The 23,890-nt window shown below is 39.0% G+C and overlaps 1 protein-coding gene across 1 annotated transcript in view; it reads right to left on the reverse strand.

The window, feature by feature from the left end:
• Window positions 1-23,890, reverse strand: part of agbl4 (AGBL carboxypeptidase 4) — a 1,010,561-nt gene that overhangs the window by 916,445 nt on the left and 70,226 nt on the right. The window contains exon 3 of the mRNA XM_061976109.2: window positions 12,428-12,552. Within this exon, the coding sequence (XP_061832093.2) occupies window positions 12,428-12,552 (125 nt within the window). The remainder of the gene's footprint in view (window positions 1-12,427; window positions 12,553-23,890) is intronic.

A 23,890-nucleotide genomic window follows, 5' to 3' on the forward strand; every position in this document is an offset into this window, starting at 1 on the left:
ACTGGAGCCTCCGTGTTTGTTATTTTGTAGTTTCATACAGTATAGGCAACATTTATAAACCCTCGGTTACACTTTTTTAAATAGATTCAATCTTGTACGTGGAAAGTTTAAGTGAGGGCTTTAGTTGCGGCGCATGGACTTAATTTCTAAGTAAAGGTATGACCATAATAACGTTTTTTTTATTAAATGTGCTTTTTTGTGTGCTACAGTTTGTATGTGTAAAGTTAAAGTTAAGTTAAAGTACCAATGATTGTCACACACACACTAGGTGTAATGAAATGTGTCCTCTGCATTTGACCCATCCCCTTGATCACCCCCTGGGAGGTGAGGGGAGCAGTGGGCAGCAGCGGCGCCGCGCCTGGGAATCATTTTTGGTGATTTAACCCCCAATTCCAACCCTTGATGCTGAGTGCCAAGCATGGAAGAATGCTGGTATGAGCTTTTAAACATAACCCGTTAACTGCTGCCAATCAAATGGTGAATAAGATACTCTTTAGGGTTCATATGTTTGTAAATCTGACTGTGATGAAGTCAGTGCCTCACCAGCCATCAACCTCACCGCACGTCACTGCTAGAGATAAGAGACGAGCAAAACTAACGTAACAGTAGCGTGACGCAAACAAAGAAGCCAGACCGACTGACTGGCAAAAGCAAGCTTAAATAATGTCTCTGATTACAAACAGGTGCGCGTCCCGAACACAAGAGGCAGGTGAAACTAATACGTAGCCATGGTAACATAAACAGGAACTAAAGGAGTCCAAAACTAACAGAAAACACAAGTGTCTCGAAAAACTTGTCTCTGCCCGGATCAGAACAAAACTGTCTCCAGAGGTATTTCATTGCAACCAACTAAACCGGAACCATCCATCCATCCATCCATCTTCTTCCGCTTATCCGAGGTCGGGTCGCGGGAGCAGCAGCCTAAGCAGGGAAGCCCAGACTTTCCTCTCCCCAGCCACTTCGTCCAGCTCCTCCCGGGGGATCCCGAGGCGTTCCCAGGCCAGCCGGGAGACATAGTCTTCTCAACGTGTCCTGGGTCTTCCCCGTGGCCTCCAACCGGTAGGGAGGCGTTCGGGTGGCATCCTGACCAGATGCCCGAACCACCTCATCTGGCTCTTCTCGATGTGGAGGAGCAGCGGCTTTACTTTGAGCTCCCCCCGGATGACAGAGCATCTCACCCTATCTCTTAGGGAGAGCCCCGCCACCCGGCGGAGGAAACTCATTTCGGCCGCTTGTACCCGTGATCTTGTCCTTTCGGTCATAAGCCAAAGCTCATGACCATAGGTGAGGATGGGAATGTAGATCGACCGGTAAATTGAGAGCTTTGCCTTCCGGCTCAGCTCCTTCTTCACCACAACGGATCGATATAGCATCCGCATTACTGAAGATGCCGCACCGATCCGCCTGTCGATCTCACGATCCACTCTTCCCTCACTCGTGAACAAGACTCCGAGGTACTTGAACTCCTCCACTTGGGGCAGGGTCTCCTCCCCAACCCGGAGATGGCACTCCACCCTTTTCCGGGCGAGAACCATGGACTCGGACTTGGAGGTGCTGATTCTCATCCCAGTCGCTTCACACTCGGCTGTGAACCGATCCAGCGAGAGCTGAAGATCCTGGCCAGATGAAGCCATCAGGACCACATCATCTGCAAAAAGCAGAGACCTAATCCTGCAGCCACCAAACCAGATCCCCTCAACGCCTTGACTGCTCCTAGAAATTCTGTCCATAAAAGTTATGAACAGAATCGGTGACAAAGGGCAGCCTTGGCGGAGTCCAACCCTCACTGGAAACCAGCACAAGATTTTCGGAAGTATGCCAAGTGTTTTGGGAAATGCAAAAAAAAAAAAAATACAAAATAGAGGAAGAAAAAACAGAACACATAAAAAGGAGACGTTCATCCACCCGACCATCCATCATATTCGGTTCTACGGTGAAGCCAATTTCAACAAAGCTGCTAAGCTGATTGAGGCAGACCAAATCTGTTTCACCAGCTTACATTCCTTCAAAATAGCCATCTCACTTCCAATATCACGGGCTTTTACTGTTCCCCATTCCCCTGGCTCAGTGCTGAGAGTTAGCAAGGCTTAGCTGGATGAAACACTCCACCAGCCTGGTTCTCCCCTGGAACCGGCTGATATCTCCATAGAACAGCATCTCCTCACACAACTGCACTTAGCCGTCTAACGCACTCGTCTGATTACGCCCGCATTCATGCACCCAAAAATCACACCGATTTTAGGATTTTAACTTCCTTCTGAAGATTCTGGCTACTATCGAATCAAATATCTACCTATTTTGCACAAAAACCTTCCGGTGGAATATGTTCAATTCACACCTGGGTTTTTTCTGAAGGGGGACATCGGATGGATGAGGAAGATAATTCTACGTGAGGCATGTGATGTTCCTAGAAACAGATGTTCTCGTCACGTGTAAGCATTGATTGTGCGAGGATGAATTATGTATTTGTGCGCATAGGCGCCGATCCCGTGGGTGCTTCGGGGCCCCGAGCACCCACGGACAAAGCTGAGCACCCACGTGGGATCGACGGCAACGTTCAATCTTTAAGTTTACTTTTGAACAATCAACCTTTTTGTTGTTAATTTTGTGGCAAGTTTGGTCCCTTTTACATTATAATAAAGTCACAAAACCTATAGTCTATGATTAACAAATCCTAACCAAGATTTCATTGTGCCCGATTATGACCTAAGGTCACATTTATCTTCAATCAATCAATCAATGTTTACTTATATAGCCCTAAATCACAAGTGTCTCAAAGGGCTGCACAAGCCACCACGACATCCTAAGGTTCAGAGCCCACATAAGGGCAAGGAAAAACTCACAACCCAGTGGGATGTCAATGTGAATGACTATGAGAAACCTTGGAGAGGACCACAGATGTGGGTGACCCCCCTCTAGGGGAGACCGGATGCAATGGACGTCGAGTGGGTCTAGCATAATATTGTGAAAGTCAAGTACATATTGGATCTAACATAATAGTGAGAGTCAAGTCCATAGTGGATCTAACATAATAGTGTGAGAGTCCAGTCCATAGTGGATCTAATATAATAGTGAGAGTACAGTCCAGAGTGGATCTAACATAATAGTGAGAGTACAGTCCATAGTGGATCTAACATACTAGTGAGAGTTCAGTCCATAGTGGATCTAACATAATAGTGAGAGTCCAGTCCATAGTGGATCTAACATAATAGTGAGAGTCCAGTCCATAGTGGATCTAACATAATAGTGAGAGTCCAGTCCATATTGGATCTAACATAATAGTGTGAGAGTCCAGTCCGTAGTGGATATAACATAATAGTGAGAGTCCAGTCCATAGTGGATCTAACATAATAGTGAGAGTCCAGTCCAGAGTGGATCTAACATACTAGTGAGAGTTCAGTCCATAGTGGATCTAACATACTAGTGAGAGTTCAGTCCATAGTGGATCTAACATAATAGTGAGAGCCCAGTCCGTAGTGGATATAACATAATAGTGAGAGTCCAGTCCATAGTGGATCTAACATAATAGTGAGAGTCCAGTCCAGAGTGGATCCAACATAATAGTGAGAGTCCAGTCCATAGTGGATCTAACATAATAGTGAGAGTCCAGTCCATAGTGGATCTAACATAATAGTGTGAGAGTCCAGTCCGTAGTGGATATAACATAATAGTGAGAGTCCAGTCCGTAGTGGATCTAACATAATAGTGAGAGAGTCTAGTCCATAGTGGATCTAATATAATAGTGAGAGTCCAGTCCATAGTGGATCTACTATAATAGTGAGAGTCCAGTCCAGAGTGGATCTAACATAATAGTAAAAGTCCAGTCCATAGTGGATCTAACATAATAGTGAGAGTCCAGTCCGTAGTGGATCCAACATAATAGTGAGAGTCCAGTCCATAGTGGATCTAATATAATAGTGAGAGTCCAGTCCATAGTGGATCTAACATAATAGTGAGAGTCCAGTCCATAGTGGATCTAACATAATAGTGAGAGTCCAGTCCATAGTGGATCTAACATAATAGTGAGAGAGTCCAGTCCATAGTGGATCTAACATAATAGTAAGAGTCCAGTCCATAGTGGATCTAATATAATAGTGAGAGTCCAGTCCATAGTGGATCTAACATAATAATGAGAGTCCAGTCCATAGTAGATCTAACATAATAGTGAGAGTCCAGTCCATAGTGGATCTAACATATTAGTGAGAGTCCAGTCCATAGTGGATCTAACATAATAGTGAGAGTCCAGTCCATAGTGGATCTAACATAATAGTGAGTGTCCAGTCCAAAGTGGATCTAACAAAATAGTGAGTGTCCAGTCCATAGTGGATCTAACATAATAGTGAGAGAGTCCAGTCCATAGTGGATCTAACATAATAGTGTGAGAGTCCAGTCCATAGTGGATCTTATAATAATAGTGAGAGTCCAGTCCATAGTGGATCTAACATAATAGTGAGAGTCCAGTCCATAGTGGATCTAACATAATAGTGTGAGAGTCCAGTCCATAGTGGATCTAACATAATAGTGAGAGTCCAGTCCATAGTAGATCTAACATAATAGTGAGAGTCCAGTCCATAGTGGATCTAACATAATAGTGAGAGAGTCCAGTCCATAGTGGATCCAACATAATAGTGAGAGTCCAGTCCACCTACTCAGTGGCCTAGTCGTTAGAGTGTCCGCCCTGAGATCGGTAGGTTGTGAGTTCAAACCCCGGCCGAGTCATACCAAAGACTATAAAAATGGGACCCATTACCTCCCTGCTTGGCACTCAGCATCAAGGGTTGGAATTGGGGGTTAAATCACCAAAAATGATTCCCGGGCGCGGCCACCGCTGCTGCCCACTGCTCCCCTCACCTCCCAGGGGGTGATCAAGGGTGATGGGTCAAATGCAGAGAATAATCTCGCCACACCTAGTGTGTGTGTGACAATCATTGGTACTTTAACTTTTAACTTTAACATAGTGGATCTAACATAATAGTGAGAGTCCAGTCCATAGTGGATCTAACATAATAGTGAGAGTCCAGTCCAGAGTGGATCTAACATAATAGTGAGAGTCCAGTCCATAGTGGATCCAACATAATAGTGAGAGTCCAGTCCATAGTGGATCAAACATAATAGTGAGAGTCCAGTCCATAGTGGATCTAACATAATAGTGAGAGTCCAGTCCATAGTGGATCTAACATAATAGTGAGAGTCCAGTCCAGAGTGGATCTAACATAATAGTGAGAGTCCAGTCCATAGTGGATCTAACATAATAGTGTGAGAGTCCAGTCCATAGTGGATCTAACATAATAGTGTGAGAGTCCAGTCCATAGTGGATCTAACATAATAGTGAGAGTCCAGTCCATAGTGGGTACAGCAGGAGACCATCCCGAGCGGAGACGGGTCAGCAGCGCAGAGATGTCCCCAACCGATGCACAGGCGAGCGGTCCACCCCAGGTCCCGACTCTGGACAGCCAGCACTTATTGGCTTTGATCACACTGCACACGAGCGAATGGAGACCATACTTAGTCAATAGCCATACATGTCACACTAAAGGTGGCACTATGAACAATGCCAACACTGTCATAAACATGTGCCATTGATTGATTGAAACATGATTAGTAGATTGCACAGTACAGTACATATTCCGTACAATTGACCACTAAATGGTAACACCCGAATAAGTTTTTCAACTTGAACGTTAATCAATTAATGATAGATATATATAGTGAAACCACACTAAACAACAACGACAAACACATGTTGGGAGAATATTTGCACTGCAACACAACATCAACACTATAGCAGAAATTCCCAGAATTCCCTGCAGCACCAACTCTTCCGGGACGCTACAATATAAGCAAACGCCATTGGTGGATCTACACCTAACATCCACTGTAATGATACCAAGTACAATAGTGAGATTAGTCGATACTACTATGATTACATAATGCGGTGCACCTTATAATGCGGTGCGCTTTATATATGAACAAAGTTTTAAAATAGGCCATTCATTGAAAGTGCGCCTTATAATCCGGTGCGCCTTATAGTGCGGAAAATGCGGTATTTTATTTGAACTAAGCAAAAGTTATCTGCCAATAGAACAAGAAAATTCAGCTTGTCAAGCTTGACTTTCCAAAATAAGTCAAATTAGCTAACCTTAATGAACCCAAAAATACCTTAAAATAAGTATATTATCATTAATAACAAGTGCACTTTTCTTAACAGAAAAACAAAGTAGATATTTTTTCTCAATATGTTGAAAAATATTCTTAAATTAAGCTCCTGTAGAACTTTGTAGTGTCTGGCCTGGTTCTGTAGGCTGTCAGTACTTTCAGTCCCTACACTGCAAAAAGTCAGTGTTCAAAAACAAGAAAAAACATACAAAAATGTGGGGTATTTTATTTGAACTAAGCAAAATTATTTGCCAATAGAACAAGAAAATGTGGCTTGTCAAGACTTTCCAAAAAAAAAAGTAAAATTAGCTAACCTCAATGAACCCCAAAACACCTTAAAATAAGTATATTCTCACTAATAACAAGTGCACTTTTCTTGGTAGAAAAAAAAATTGACCTTTTTGCTCAATATGTTGAAAAATATTCTTAAATAAGTAAATGCTAGTGCCATTATCTTGACATAATGATATGCACTCGGCATCATGATTTTTTTTTTCATGCTTGAAGTAAGAAATTATTACTTTAAAAAAGTAGTTTTATACTTGTGAGTGTTGATGACACAGCTTTGCAACAGTTGATATTCTCGTTTCAGGCATGTTTTACTCAATATAGGCCATACAATCTCAGCTACAAGCTGTAATATCTTACTCAGATCATTTAGGACCAAAACCCTTAAAACAAGTAAAACACTCTAACATAAAAATCTGCTTAGTGAGAAGAATTATCTTATCAGACAGAAAATATGCAAATATCATCCTTATTTGAGATATTTCATCTTACTTAGATTTCAGTTTTTGCAGTGCATGCACGGTTTATTTTGTGCACCAGTAAAAAAAACATATAACTTTGTCTTGACTTAAAAAATATATATATATAATAATATTTTTCACTAAAGAAGGGTTCGGTGAATGCACATTTAAAACTGGTCAGTTCGGTACTTCCAACAAGGTTAAGAACCACTGCATAAAATCTGCTTAGTGAGAAGAATTATACAATAAGACAGAAAATAAACAAATATCACCCTTATTTGAGATATTTAATCTTACTTAGATTTCAGTTTTTGCAGTGTAGTCCGCACCAGCGTTGATAAAGGCCTACTGAAATGCGATTTTCTTATTTAAACGGGGATAGCAGGTCTATTCTATGTGTCATACTTGATCATTTCGCGATATTGCCATATTTTTGCTGAAAGGATTTAGTAGAGAACATCGACGATAAAGTTCGCAACTTTTGGTCGCTGATAAAAAAGCCTTGCCTGTACCGGAAGTAGCAGACGAGTAGCGTGACGTCACAGGTTGTGGAGCTCCTCACATCTGCACATTGTTTACAATCATGGCCACCAGCAGCGAGAACGATTCGGACCGAGAAAGCGACGATTTCCCCATTAATTTGAGCGAGGATGAAAGATTTGTGGATGAGGAAAGTGAGAGTGAAGGACTAGAGGGCAGTGGGAGCGATTCAGATAGGGAAGATGCTGGGACCTGATATTCAGCTGCGAATGACTAAAACAGTAAATAAACACAAGACATATATATACTCTATTAGCCACAACACAACCAGGCTTATATTTAATATGCCACAAATTAATCCCGCATAACAAACACCTCCCCCCACCCGTCCATATAACCCGCCAATACAACTCAAACACCTGCACAACACACTCAATCCCACATCCCAAAGTACCGTTCACCTCCCCAAAGTTCATACAGCACATATATTTCCCCAAAGTCCCCAAAGTTACGTACGTGACATGCACACAGCGGCACGCACGTACGGGCAAGCGATCGAATGTTTGGAAGCCGCAGCTGCATGCGTACTCACGGTACCGCGTCTGCGCATCCAACTCAAAGTCCTCCTGGTGAGAGTCTCTGTTGTCCCAGTTCTCCACAGGCCAATGGTAAAGCTTGACTGTCATCTTCCGGGAATGTAAACGACGAAACACCGGCTGTGTTATCCGGCTCAACACCTGCCGCAATACACCGCTTCCCACCTACAGCTTTCTTCTTTGCTGTCTCCATTGTTCATTGAACAAATTGCAAAAGATTCACCAACACAGGTGTCCAGAATACTGTGGAATTTTGCGATGCAAACAGACGACTTAATAGCTGGCCACCATGCTGTCCCAAAATGTTCCTCTACAGTCCGTGACGTCACTTGCAGGCGTCATCATACCGAGACGTTTTCAGCAGGATATTTTGCGCGGAATTTAAAATTGCACTTTAGTACGCTAACCCGGTCGTATTGGCATGTGTTGCAATGTTAAGATTTCATCATTGATATATAAACTATCAGACTGCGTGGTCGGTAGTAGTGGGTTTCCGTAGGCCTTTAATATTAACACGTCTTCCATGCGTGCTCCCCTCACCGCCGCCTTTCTGCCGGTCTCTCCCACACACTTTCTGTCATTTTGCCACAGCAGCAAATATCCTGTTGGCCCAGGCTGCCGGTGCTGGCCTATCTAGCCCTGGGATCGATTCAGCTCCAAGTCGAGGCCTCCCATTCATCTCAGAGCCATAAAATGTGATTAGTGCTGACTACAGCACTGCGGGGAGATGGGCTGATAAGGCCTGATAGCCTCAGATAGGGCGTGTTGGACACTCCACAGGAAGACAGCCGCAACAGCACGCTGTGGATTCATCTTTATTTTCTATTTGTTTTTACCTGGCTCACTCGCCGCTTTCTCTATGTTTGCATTGTCACTTTTCTGTTGTTTGCGTCTTATCTAAGCCCGGCGAGCTTATTCATGCACAGGGATACCACAAACAAACTGGGGATTTATTGCCAATGTTTCCAGCTTTACCTCCTTCTTATCCAACAAAGTCATATTTAAATAGCACCAGCCAATCCGGCCGCCTCCCCCCGAGCTATGTTAACTGTCACGGGCGTACAGTGTATCTCTGTGCCATGTGACCACCTCTGTCCGCCAATCACAAAACTTGCCGTGTGCCCGTGGCGGAGGCGCCCGGCAGACTGTGACAAGAACCGATGCAGGGAGAAAGAAGATTGTCTCAAGTCGGTGGAGGGAAGGAAAAAAAATGTGTTTGTATCTTGGGTGCAATTCGACAGTTTTTATAGTCAATATTAAATTCAGTTTCATTAGGACGACAAGGATTTTATTTTGGAGGTAATGGTTTTGACATGGTTTTCCAACAAGCACCAAAATGGCTTTTAAGAGAAGCTGAATACAACACAATTTTCAATTAAATAAGATAATTGTAAATGGTAAATAAATTTGTGTTTATCTAAAATGACTCAAAACGTCAGAATCTAAGGTGGGTCTTTGCAAATGCTGTAGAGTGACTACATAAGTGTGAATATGGCTATGGTATAAACTAGAGCTGTCAAACGATTAAAATAGTTATTTGCGATTAATCACAGTTTGTTTATAGTTAACTCAAAATTAATCCCCATTAATTTTTTTTTTATTACTAATTGAGTGAATTAGTTTGCTTTAATTATTTATTTTATTTTTTTAAACATTATGCTTTTTTTTAAATAGCTCAAGACAAAAAAAGACATAAACACGCTTTTAATAACAATTTTTTAAAAAATACCTGCAGTTTGTTGTTGGTGTCTTGCCAGATTTTGTATTTTGTAGGATTAATGAATGTGCATTCCTGCTGTAGGAGCACTTGCATTCAGAGGAGGAGCTACACGTACATGTTTAGATACCGGTCTCACGCATTAATAACACAAAATGTGGATTGATACAATCATGGTTTGAATGTGGGTTTGATTCCTACACTACTGTCAGAAGACTTTAAGAACTATTACTGTTTTGGACATATTGATGTGAATATAAGACAATATTTTCTTTCCTCGAAAAAAGTCAGAAAAAGGGTTATACCGAATATTCCGATACATAAGTCGCTACGTTTTTCTTTCTTATAATAGGGTCAGCTAATTTATGGATTGTTCTTCACTGACGGCCACAATGTACATACCGCAGCACCAAAATGGCTTTTAAGAGAAGCTGAATTCAAACGATTTTCAATTAAACAAGATAATTGTAAATGGTAAATGAAATTGTGTTTATCTAAAATTACTCAAAACGTCAGAATCCAAGGTGGGTCTTTGCAAATGCTGTAGAATGAATACTTAAGTGTGAATATGGCTATGGTATAAACTAGAGATGTCAAACGATTAAAATAGTTATTTGCGATTAATCACAGTTTGTTTATAGTTAACTCAAAATTAATCCCCATTAATCTCGGATAGATGTAATTTTTAGTCATTATTAAGTGTACCCTAGACAAATCTTTTTTTTTTATTATTACTAAATGAGTGAATTAGTTTGCTTTAATTATTTTAATTTTTTTTAAAACATTATGCTTTTTTTAAACAGCTCAACACAAAAAAAGATATAAACACGCTTTTAATAACAATTTAAAAAAAAAAATACAAGCAGTTTGTTGGTGGTGTCTTGCCAGATTTTGTATTTTGTAGGATTAATGAATGTCCATTCCTGCTGTAGGAGCACTTGCATTCAGAGGAGGAGCTACACTTACATGTTTAGATACCGGTCTCACGCATTAATAACACAAAATGTGGATTGTTACAATCATGGTTTAAATGTGGGTTTGATTCCTACACTACTGTCAACAGAAGCCTTAAAGAACTGTTAATGTTTTCGACATATTGATGCGAATATAAGACTTTTCTCGAAAAAAGTCAGAAAGAGGGTTATACCAAATATTCCGATATATAAGTCGCTACGTTTTTCTTACTTATAATTATGGATTGTTCTTCACTGACGGCCACAATCTACATATCGCAGCACCAAAATGTTTTTTAAGAGAAGCTGAATTCAAAACGATCTTCAATTAAATGAGATAATTGTAAATGGTAAATAAAATTGTGTTTATCTAAAATGACTCAAAACGTCGGAATCTAAGGTGGGTCTTTGCAAATGCTGTAGAGTGACTACAAAAGTGTGAATATGGCTATGGTATAAACTAGAGATGTCAAACGATTAGAATAGTTATTTGCGATTAATCACAGTTTGTTTACAGTTAACTCAAAATTAATCCCCATTAATCTCAGATAGATGTAATTTTTAGTCATTATTAAGTGTACCCTAGACAGATCATTTTATTTATTTTTTATTACTAATTGAGTGAATTAGTTTTCTTTAATTTTTATTTTTTTTAAACATTATGCTTTTTTAAACAGCTCAACACAAAAAAAGACACAAACACGCTTTTAATAACACTTTAAAAAAAAAACTGCAGTTTGTTGGTGGTGTCTTGCCAGATTTAGTATTTTGTAGGAATATTGAATGTGTTCAAACGCTGATTAAGAAGTGGAAAATGAGGGATTCAGGTAGACCAGCAAAAATGTCAGCCACAACTGCCAGGAAAATTGTTGGAGATGCAAAGAAAAATCCACAAATAACTTCAGCTGAAATACAGGACTCTTGAAAAAATGTGGTGTGGCTGTTTCAAGATGCACAATAAGGAGGCACTTGAAGAAAAATGGGCTGCATGGTCGAGTCACCAGAAGAAATCCATTTCTGCGCAAATGTCACAAAGTATCCCGCTTACATTACGCCAAACAGCACAGAGACAAGCCTCAAAACTTCCGGAACAAAGTAATTTGGAGTGATGCCTTTCTTCTAATTCAATGAAAGATGCAATGGTATGTCAGAAGCCCAGAAACTCACTGACCTTTTATACACACATTAATAACAAACAAACATGTCACAGGTGAGGATTGGAACCTTGATTAGCCATTCAAAACTTTGTGCATGTTATCAGATCAAAGTCACTGGGGTATGTAAACTTTTGATCAGGGTCATTTGGGTACTTTCTTTTGTCATTTTGATTTAAAAAGAGTAAACACAGATGTTTGCCAATAAATAGCTTCACACAACCATTAAGCATGAGTGGAAGAAAGGTTGTTGTGTTATCATTCATATTCTCTGAAGAATGGCCAAGAAATCATAAATTATCCCTTGGTATGTAAACTTATGCCATTCGTATCCTGTTTACTATTAAACCAGAGTTGCACATTTCATATTCCTTTCCACACAGCTATTTGTTAAAAAGCAAAAAAAAACAATCATATTTACTTCATTCTTAAAAACCAACACAGCATCAGTGCAATGTCAATGCAGCCAGTGAGTGTGCCACACACTCACTGAGGTGTCATTTACCCATCACTGGTATACACTTATTATAAAGGGTTGTTATTTTCATTTCATTCAAGCGTATATCGTTCCGTTATTAAATGAGTGGATCACGTTTGAGCCAATGAAATAAATGACACCTACCTGCGTCTCACGGACATTCTCCACCGTGAAGTTGAACCAGACTCGGAATCGAGGGTTGCAGGTGTCGGGCCGAATGAAGAGGTCGAACTCGAATTCGCTGATGTAGTCGACGCGGCCGAGGTTCCCTGTGGACGCAGTGGGAGAGCTTATATGTTTGACTGTAGACAGTGGGTCTCAAATTTTTTCCACCAAGCACCACTACAGAAATACTTGGCTCCAAGTACCACCATAATGACCAACAGTAGAATAAATTAGCGTAGTAGGCCTAACTATTGATTAAAAACAAGGCAGAGGTTTTATTTAACAAGTATATTTTATATTTTTGGCCACTGTAGCATTACACACAGTTTGAACAGTAATAGTGTTAATATAAGAAAATTATTATAATTCATTATATTATATATTAATTATTATATTAATTAATTAATTATATTATTATTATTTTATATTAATTATAATTAATTATTATACATTACATTATTATAATCAAGTGATTATTTGGCATACCACTAGATGAAACCACAGTTTAAGAACCACGGTGCAACCCCACAAATGGGTGGATTTTTGGTAAAAGAAGAAAACAAAACAGTTTATTTACTGTAAAATACTTTTTTCCTACACTTTGAACCCTGCCGCCTATAAAACGGTGCGGCTAATTTATGGATTTTTCGTCGTTGACGGCCATAATTCTAATAATATTCAAAAAAACAAAAACAAGCAAATATATACATCTTTTGGTCGAGCTTGCTGATTGCAGGCTGTTAGAAGAATTGTTTCTAAGTTATCACAAAAACGTTGTGTTACATTTGAGTGCCCGGTGAGAAACAAAAGCGGTCTTTGAAACCTACCAAGAAGAAGGGTCGTAAAACTCCACTGTGTAGGGGGGAAGCAAGATGAAGGTGTTCATGTTGTCTTTCATGTATGGTAATCAACAGGAGGATGTTGTTTTGACCCAGGGACTACAAAGCGGAGAGAAGGCAGGATCTGCCCAATTTCCAGACGACCTCTTTTTGAACCTCCTTTTTGAACTGTTTTACGAACCTCTTTTTGAACTCGTTTACGACCTTTTCTGTGAAGTGTTTACGACATTTTTTTTTTAACTGTTCTGTAAGCAAAGGCAACGCTGTTTACGACCCACTTCCCTTCTGGAAGCAGCTGTGATCAGAGAAAGTCTAATAAAGGAGGAGTTGTACAATCTTTCGCCAGAGCGTGCTGAAGATTGTACAAGAGTACAGTGTCCCGGCGTTTCTCCTCAATTGAGTGCAAATTGAATTCTGTCTCTGTTTGATTCTTTGCTTCTTGTCTTGTTTAATAGATGTCATCAGTGTTTGAACCTGACACAGGCGCTGCGGTGTCCTTCCATTGAGTACTTCCAACCGTAAGTAGAGCGCCGTTCCTTTTTTTTAACCGTCCATAGCGTTTTTACTCGTATGGATTCTTTATTCAAAATGCCAAGAAACGTTTGCAAGTTTTAGAATATTACTAAAACTGTTGGTACTCAGTAAACCGTCCAATGTGTGATGTCTATAGGAGTGTTTTCATGCATATTTGTACGTGCTATTGTAGTGTAAAGACGCTAGCGTCGTTAGCATTAGCTAATATGCTAAAACATTTACAAGGATCTGTATTAGTATTAACTTACAACGGCACTCTTTTTTGCATTGTTTCAGTTTTACAAACCCCTAAGTAAATTCACCAAAACATCAAGGTGGACTTATTGAGTCTGTTTAGCTGATCGGAGAGCTAGATTCCGCAGCTAGTGGGCCCATGACCATGACTTCTGTTTTGTTTGATCAGCCGTTTTACTGCCATGTTACAGACACCGTTTGGAAACAATAAAGGTATGTAAATAAACTTTTTTTTTATTTTTATTTTTTTTTTTATTGACATCCAGCATCAGACATTCCTATCCATGTCATCATATTTACAAACATCATATATCGGTTGTCTGCCCTAAATGTCAAAATATATTTTTTTGTTTGTATCCCAACGGTGCCATATTTACAAATACATCAATTCCGATAATGGCTTTTTGCCGATATCCGATATTCCGATATTGTCCAACTCTTTAATTACCGATACCAACCGATACCGATATCAACCGATATATGCAGTCGTGGAATTAACACATTATTATGCCTAATTCGGACAACCAGGTATGGTGAAGATAAGGTACTTTTTTTAAAAATTAATAAAATAAAATACATAAATTAAAAACATTTTCTTGAATAAAAAAGAAAGTAAAACAATATAAAAAACAGTTACATAGAAACTAGTAATTAATGAAAATGAGTCAAATTAACTGTTAAAGGTTAGTACTATTAGTGGACCAGCAGCACGCACAATCATGTGTGCTTACGGACTGTATCCCTTGCAGACTGTATTGATATATATTGATATATAATGTAGGAACCACAATATTAATAACAGAAAGAAACAACCCTTTTGTGTGAATGAGTGTAAATGGGGGAGGGAGGTTTTTTGGGTTGGTGCACTAATTGTAAGTGTATCTTGTGTTTTGTATGTTGATTTAATAAAAAAAAACCAAAAAAAAACCCGATATTGATAGTAAAAAAAACGATACCGATAATTTCCGAAATTATATTTTAACGCATTTATCGGCCGATATTATCGGACATCTCTAATATTTACAAATACATTAATTAAATAAATAATTTAAAAAAAAAAACATAAATAATAAAAATCAGCAATAAAATAAAATAATATAAACAAATATGTACATATAATGTACAAAATCCATTGTGTGTGGAAAAACTAATTTTGCAACGTATATACCTGCGGTTTATAGTCTGGTGTGGCTTATATAGGGATTGTATTTTATTTTTCTAAAATGCTCTGCACTCTGAAAAATACGGTCAATGTTTTGTTATATTTTCTCTGAAAATAAGCCTGTTTTCCTCCACAATCGGTAACAATTTATTGGTATTTAATCCCCCAAAAATGGATTTACTCGCTGGAATATAAAGACAATATAACATACATCCATAAACGTGGATGCATATGTAAAAGTGCGATATATTTATCTGTACAATAATGTATTTATTTATACCTGCACCTTATTGCTCTTTTATCCTGCACTACCATGAGCTAATGCAACAGAATTCCGTTCTTATCTGTACTGTAAAGTCATACTTGCCAACCCTCCCGAATTTTCCGGGAGACTCCCGAAATTCAGCGCATCACTCGAAAACCTCCCGGGACAAATATTCTCCCGAAAATCTCCCGATTTTCAGCCGGAGCTGGAGGCCACGCCCCCTCCAGCTCCATGCGGACCTGAGTGAGGACAGCCTTTTTTCACGACGGGAGGACAACAGGGTGACAAGAACTAAATCATCCAGACCAGAGATAAATTGTATTATTATGTTTATCTTACCTAAAAATAAATATATTTATTAATTAAAAAAAAAAATTAAAAAAATAAATGTTTACTATATTTTGCTAAAAACATCAAAATTAATTGTATTTTTATTTGTATTTTTTCTGACTCCTTATTACATCCAGCCATAGAATTATACATTAAAATAAACATATTTGAAATAATTGATTTTAAATTATCATAATAATTCATTTAAAATGACCATATTTAATTATTAAAAATAATTGCTTGTTTATCAACAACTTTAGCATTTTTTTCATTACATTTTGAAGCTCTCAGAAGCCAAGTTATGTTATATTCATGTTATATTCATGCAAGTTTGAAGAATCAATTATCTAAACACAGTTTTGTTTGCATATTTGCAGGATGTAGATAATATATATATATATATATATATATATATATATATATATATATATATATATATATATATATATCAAATACTTGACTAATACTTGAATTCTAGCTGTCAATATACTCCTACCCTTTTAACCACGCCCCCAACCACACCTCGCCCCACCCCCCGACCACGCCCCCCAACCCCCACCTCCCGATATCGGAGGTCTCAAGGTTGGCAAGTATGTGTAAAGTTCAAATTTGAATGGCAATAAAAGGAAGTCTAAGTCTAACGGACCCCATAGACCGCGTTATATCAAACTCTGAGGGTATGCTGCACAGCATGACCATAGAACTCTACCACAAATACATATGAGTACATTTACTGTACTCATTGGCAAGTTTCTCACACCAAATGTATTCCCGCTGAAAGCAGTCGAGCACGAGTAAGACCAACAGACACAAAAGGCTGCAGCCATCCATATCTGACAAACGACATACCACAAAAAAGCCAGATGACGAAGGCGAGTATCCTGTAATTAGTCCAATGGGAACGATTTCCCCGCTTCCAATTCTCACAGCTGTCTACAGGATGACAAGGGTGCGAGATGACTACATGACAGACATCCTAAACAGCAGCCTTCTGACTTATATATAGTGCGAGCAACGGGGTAACACACCTTATACGCCAGATGGTTTGTTGCTAACTAAAAGACACCGCAATGTGCGATTTCTGCGACCGACGGCAATCAAAACATCGCCGACTTGACGCCTGTCGTGGTTCGCGGAGGGTAAACTGACACTTTCCCTTCTGAGGACATGGATTGGTCTTGGGATTTCTGAACGGACCAGAGGCTTATCAGTCTGACGTTGTTGGGCAAGATGGATTTTTGGAGATTATAAACATATACTCTGGCAGAAGCCTCCTGCTTCACCAGGTTAGCGGTAGCCGCGGCACACATGCATCAGATTATAGCCAGATGGCCTAAGCACCGCGGTGTCAGAGAATGTCTCGCCCCTGCTGCCACAGGACCGGGCTAAGCCACTCGTCAGCTTGCATCACACAACCTGTTCAAACGGAGGGTCATACTTGCCAACCCTCACGGATTTTCCGGGAGACTCCCGAAATTCAGCGCCTCTCCCGAAAACCTCCCGGGACAAATTTTCTCCAGAAAATCTCCCGAAATTCAGGCGGAGCTGGAGGGGGCGTGGCGGACCTGACCTGTTTTCACGTCCGCTTTCCCACAATATAAACAGCGTGCCTGCCCAATCATGTTATAACTGTAGAATGATTGAAGGCGAGTTCTTGGTTTCTTATGTGGGTTTATTGTTAGGCAGTTTCATTAACGTCCTCCCAGCGCGGCAACAACACACAACAACAGCAGTCACGTTTTCGTCTACCGTAAAGCAGTTCATCTGCTGTAAACAGCAATGTTGTGACACTCTTAAACAGGACAATACTGCCATCTACTGTACATGCATATGTGACAATAACATCTAGGGGATAGTAAAGTAAAAGTTTAGGGATAGTAAAGTTTAGTTTATTCACAATACCATATAACAATTACAATAGTAGTGAATATCATCATTTAAAGATGTTGGTATGTGAAAGGGTCCCCCAAATAAGCTAGAAGAAGCTTTTGACAGGGGGTCCAGAGGACAGTATATACATGAAATGATGAAACATGGTAGCAAGCACAACAACAAAAAACAAAAAAAACAACGCTAAATGATTAACACAAGATAATAGTACTAAAGCAAGCATACACATACATACATACATCTAGGGCTTTTAGAGAGTGCAGTGCACAACTGCGCACACAACAAGGAGACGAAGCAGAAGAACGAGGAAGATATAGCCGTGGCGACACAGACGACGAGTAAGATGAAGAAATACGCTTGTAAATTCCACACCGCAGCTGAGATTGGACCTGGATAGCCTCTGGGAAGAAGTAGTGGACTACCAAGTGCTTGGCAGTGAAGATCTTCCTCAGGAAGCAAAGATTGACCGGTTTTGGGGCAATGCTAGGGGGAGATGGAAGATTCCAGACTCTAGTGCATTTGATGAAAGCACTTTTGTGCGTGCCACACAGCAATGCGTCATCAGAGAGGGTGTTCAGCATGGTTAGAAAAATAGTGACAGAGAATAGAACAAGGATGGACGATTCAACACTTAACTCAACAATGAGTAGATGAGTGTTATGTGTGTGTATATGTGTAAATAAAGGAACACTGAAATTCAAGTATTTATTGTATTTATATATATATATATATATATATATATATATATATATATATATATATATATATATAATAAAATAAATATATATATATATATATATATATATATGTAGAATTCACTGAAAGTAAATTATTTATTATTATTTATTTAAATAATTTACTTTCAGTGAATTCTACATATATATATATATATATATATATATATATATATATATATATATATATATATATATATATATATATATATGTAGAATTCACTGAAAGTAAATTATTTATTTTATATATACATATATATAAATAAATATGAAGGAATATAATATAACTTGGCTTCTGAGAGCTTCAAAATGTAATGAATAAAATGTTGTTGATAAACAAGCAATTATTTTAATAATTAAATATGGTCATTTTAGATTAATTATGATCATTTAAAATTAATTATTTCAAATATGTTTATTTTAATGTATAATTATATGGCTGGATGTAATGAGTCAGAAAAAATACAAATAAAAATACAATACATTTTTAGCAAAATATAGTAAAAATGTATTTATTTTTTTATTTTTTTATTAATAAATATATTTATTTTTAGGTAAGATAAACATAATAATACAATTTATCTCTAGTCTGGATGATTTAGTTCTTGTCACCCTGTTGTCCTCCCGTCAATAGGGAGATTTTCGGGAGAATATTTGTCCCGGGAGGTTTTTGGGAGAGGCGCTAAATTTCTGTAGTCTCCCGGAAAATTCGGGAGGGTTGGCAAGTATGGGCTAAGGAACATAAAACTTAACGCAGGAAACATAGACGCTAACACTTAGCCTGAACTATGGACATAGAACAAACAAGATTTACTGTGGCATGAAACAAATAACTAGCAAAAACTTGGAATCGGACAAGGAACGAGCAGCATGAATTAAGCATGAAACAAGCATGAAACTGTGGCATGAAACGAGCAAGATACTGTGGCATGAAACAAGCATGAAACTGTGGCATGAAAAGAGCAAGAAACTGTGGCATGAAACGAGCAATAGCGCCAGGACGACTAACTGGCAAAGACAGGCTTAAATAATAGTCTCTTGATTAGAGCAAGTGCGTGTCCCGAACACATGAGGCAGGTGAAACTAATAAGTTGCCATGGTAGCTAAACAAACAAGGGAGCGCAAACAGGAACTAAAAGAGTCCAAAAATAACAAAAACATTATCCAGACCACAGATCATGACAAGAATAATGGGAATATTAGTACTTCAGGAACATTACATTTTGGAGATTCCATGATACTGGGCTTCCCTAAATATAAGACCGTAAAAACTATTTATAAAAAAAATTCATATAATATTCAAGTATGTCTGCTATTGACAAATATAAGCGGTTATATCCTTATTCCATATTAATACTGCACTCTGTCCAGTATCTCAATATGTCAGGCAAAGTATTGGCCAGCTACGAACCCAAGCTACTCAAAATTGTTCAACCAGTAAGATTATACCAAGTGGACTCACATCAATCATCTTTCATAGCGATCCACAGCGCAAACACTGGTAAGTGCAGTCAATACGGCCATGTCGATAATGGCCACTGAACATCATCCTCCCGATCAAGGTCTTCATGGCAGTCAATAATGAATATGCACTCTTCATACTTCTCATAATTAATACAGTGTTGGTGGAGGAAGAACCGTTGTAGGAAATGTCAACATATGCGAGGTTTGCGTACTGTATGTGTCAGCAATTTGACACAATAACCAAACAAAAACAAACTTGAATACATGCACATCTGGATAAGAACGTGGTTATCAGAGCAGTCTGGTTGTTCACAGGTACATCGCACTTCAATTTTTTGTGGGTTCGCTACATCAGTTATTTCAAGTTTAAAAAAATGTTTTGGTCTAAATTAAGTGTTAAGTGGGGAACATTATTGCCAGACCTATGTACATACTTGCCAACCTTGAGACCTCCGATTTCGGGAGGTGGGGGGTGGGGGCGTGGTCGGTGGTGGGGCGGGGCGTGGTTGGGGGCGTGGTAAAGAGGGGAGGAGTATATTGACAGCTAGAATTCACCAAGTCAAGTATTTCATATATATATAATGTATATATATATATATATATATATATATATATATATATATATATATATATATATATATATATATATATATATATATATATACATACATATATATAAATTATCATAATAATTCATTTAAAATGACCATATTTAATTATTAAAATAATTGCTTGTTTATCAACAACTTTAGCATTTTATTCATTACATTTTGAAACTCTCAGAAGCCAAGTAATGTTATATTCCTTAAGATTTATTTATGCAAGTTTGAAGTATCAATTATCCTAACACAGTTTTGTTTGCATATTTTCAGGATGTAGACGTGTTGACAGCCTGTTCACACGTCCGCTTTCCCACAATATAAACAGTTAATGATCGAGGGCGAGTTCTTGGTTTCTTATGTGGGTTTATTGTTAGGCAGTTTCATTAACGTCCTCCCAGCGAGGTAACAACACACAACAACAGCAGTCACGTTTTCGTCTACCGTAAAGCAGTTCGTCTGCTGTAAACAGCAATGTTGTGACACTTTTAAACAGGACAATACTGCCATCTACTGTACATGCATATGTGACCCACCCATAATGTGTCACATTTTTGTGTTGATTTATTTATTTTATATTGTGGTTTGAATTCGTTTTTGGAGCTGTCATTACACATTTATCAGTATTCACATTGGTCAGTAGGGGGCAGTAGGGCGTTTCTTCCCAATTATATGCTATCACCTGCAGACCGGAAGTGTCTTGTCATTCTGATGAGCGCGACCAGTCTGTGAACAATTGAAACGTCCTGTGTGCTTTTTCCTCCTGTATAACAGGTTCGTTTTGGTGAATCAACTCACTGAATAATATCCATGTGATCTTTATAAGTTTAAGTACACATTCTGATGGTGGAGCCTAACTCTAAAGTGTTTGTGAGTTGTAGTTTGTATTTGTGAATGAATCCAGTGCACAGCTGCAGTAATCAATACAAAAAGGCGACGTGAGTGCGCAATGTTTATATAGGAACTTTTGATCCTAATTCAGACTCCCAAATTAGAGCTCCCGTTTTCTTATTGATTTTATAATGTATATTTGTATAATGTGTGTGTTCTGAAAAAGTGACGGAGAATAGAACAAGGATGGACAATTCAACCCTTAACTCAACAATGAGTAGATGAGTGTTATGTGTGTGTATATGTGTAAATAAATGAACACTGAAATTCAAGTATTTTTTTTATTTATATATATTTATATATATAGCTAGAATTCACTGAAAGTCAAGTATTTCTTATATATATATATCTTAACCATGCCCCCCGCCCCACCCCCCACCCCCACCCCCACCTCCCGAAATCGGAGGTCTCAAAGGTTGGCAAGTATGTCGGTGCCTAACAAAAATTCGGTAACCATCCCTAAGTAGAACACACTCAAGGTTACAATAATTGGTGAAACGAGTGTAAAGTGTAATATGGGTCTAATTATGGTACTAAAGGCATAAACAGTTTGCTAACTATGCAAATGTTCAACGTATTATTAATAATCCTACTTTGCAGAAATTCCTTTACCGCAGCCAGGCCTGGAACTAATTAACTGCGATAAACGAGGGACGATTGGACTTGCAACAGGGGTCCGTATGTTAATGCAGCCCAGGCTGTCTCATAATAATACCGTAGCATTATTAACTGATCCAAACTACAGCTTCATTCAATCTCCAGGGTGATTGAATCTGCGGGGGTCTGTTCCCACACACATGAAACCTAATAGACATCTTTCAGTTTCAGCTGGTGAACACCGTAGCGCGGCTCGTAATAGACAGCAGCCATGGGCGGCTGGGTTATTGAGGCCGACGCTGGAGGGCCTGACGTGAGAGATGGCCGCAGCCTCCGAGTCCGAATTACACCAAGCGGCGAGGATATGACACACCATTGATCCCTGTTTTAATTTTATGGTGGCTAGCTCCACATTCGAGCACTTTGGTGGCCGGAGCATTTAAATCAATGCCATGTCATTTAGTACCAACAGTTTTTCTGTGTGGCTGCCCTTTTAGAGAAATACAAATAACCAGGATTGGGGGAAAAATTTACTGAGCATTGGATTCCGGTGAAAAGAAAAAGAAAGCGAAAAGATGTCAAGCCAAAGAAAAAATATATATTTGTGGGAATGTAGTAATTTGAACAACGACTTATTTAGTGGTAAATTGTACGGAATATGTACTGTACTGTGCAATCTACTAATAAAAGTTTCAATCAATCAATCAATCAAACATTGCAAGCGCCCATGAAAGGGCGCTGGCTAGGGATGATGTTCGAAACCGGTTGTCCCGGTTGTTCGATAAGTGAATTCTAGCTATATATATATATATATATATATATATATAAATACTTGAATTTCAGTGTTCATTTATTTACACATGTACACACACATACCACTCATCTACTCATTGTTGTTGAGTTAAGGGTTGAATTGTCCATCCTTGTTCTATTCTCTGTCACTATTTTTCTAACCATGCTGAACTCTGATGATGCATTGATGTGCGGCACGCACATAAGTGCTTTCATCAAATGCACTAGATGGCAGTATTGTCCTGTTTAAGAGTGTCACAACATTGCTGTTTACGGCAGACGAACTGCTTTACGGTATATAAAAACGTGACTGCTGTTGTTGTGTGTTGTTGCCGCGCTGGGAGGACGTTAATGAAACTGCCTAACAATAAACCCACATAAGAAACCAAGAACTCGCCCTCCATCATTTTACAGTTATAACGTGATTGGGCAGGTATGCTGTTTATATTGTGGGTTAGCGGACTCAGGTCCTCATGGACCTGAGTCCGCCTGAATTTCGGGAGAAAATTTGTCCCGGGAGGTTTTCGGGAGAGGCGCTGAATTTCGGGAGTCTCCTGGAAAATCCAGGAGGGTTGGCAAGTATGCGATAAGAAAAGAACCAATTCCATGGACTCGAATCCCTTTTTGAGAACCGGTTCCCGTTATCGAGGCCACTATAGTAAAGAAAAAGAGTTGGTTCTTTATTCGAATCCTTGGGAACGAATCCCGTCCCACAGGAAATGCCCTGTGGGACATCACAGGAAATGACATAGCTCAGTCATTAGGCAGCAAGATACAGAAAGCAGCAAAAATAATGGACCGTAAAAAACGCCTCAAGGCATGGCTTCATTTTACGAAAAAACACGACGAGGAAACGACAATATGCAATTATTGCCAGGCTTCGCTCTCATGTGAGGGGAGCAGTACAACAAACATGTTGAAACATGTTCAGGCCGCACATAACCGTGTCGTGTCTTCGACACATGGAGAAGCAGGGACAGAGATGACGAAGCACGCCCCTCTTCCTCTGCTTCAACCTGCAGTCCCAGTTCCAGTGATAGTGCCGGTGAGTAACTAACGTTAACTGTTGCCGGTTAATTTCCATATCTGCTCACTTGTAGCCTTTAGGCTA

The sequence above is a fragment of the Nerophis lumbriciformis genome, linkage group LG14 (genome assembly GCF_033978685.3).
Source record: "Nerophis lumbriciformis linkage group LG14, RoL_Nlum_v2.1, whole genome shotgun sequence".
In the NCBI taxonomy this organism is placed as follows: domain Eukaryota; kingdom Metazoa; phylum Chordata; class Actinopteri; order Syngnathiformes; family Syngnathidae; genus Nerophis; species Nerophis lumbriciformis.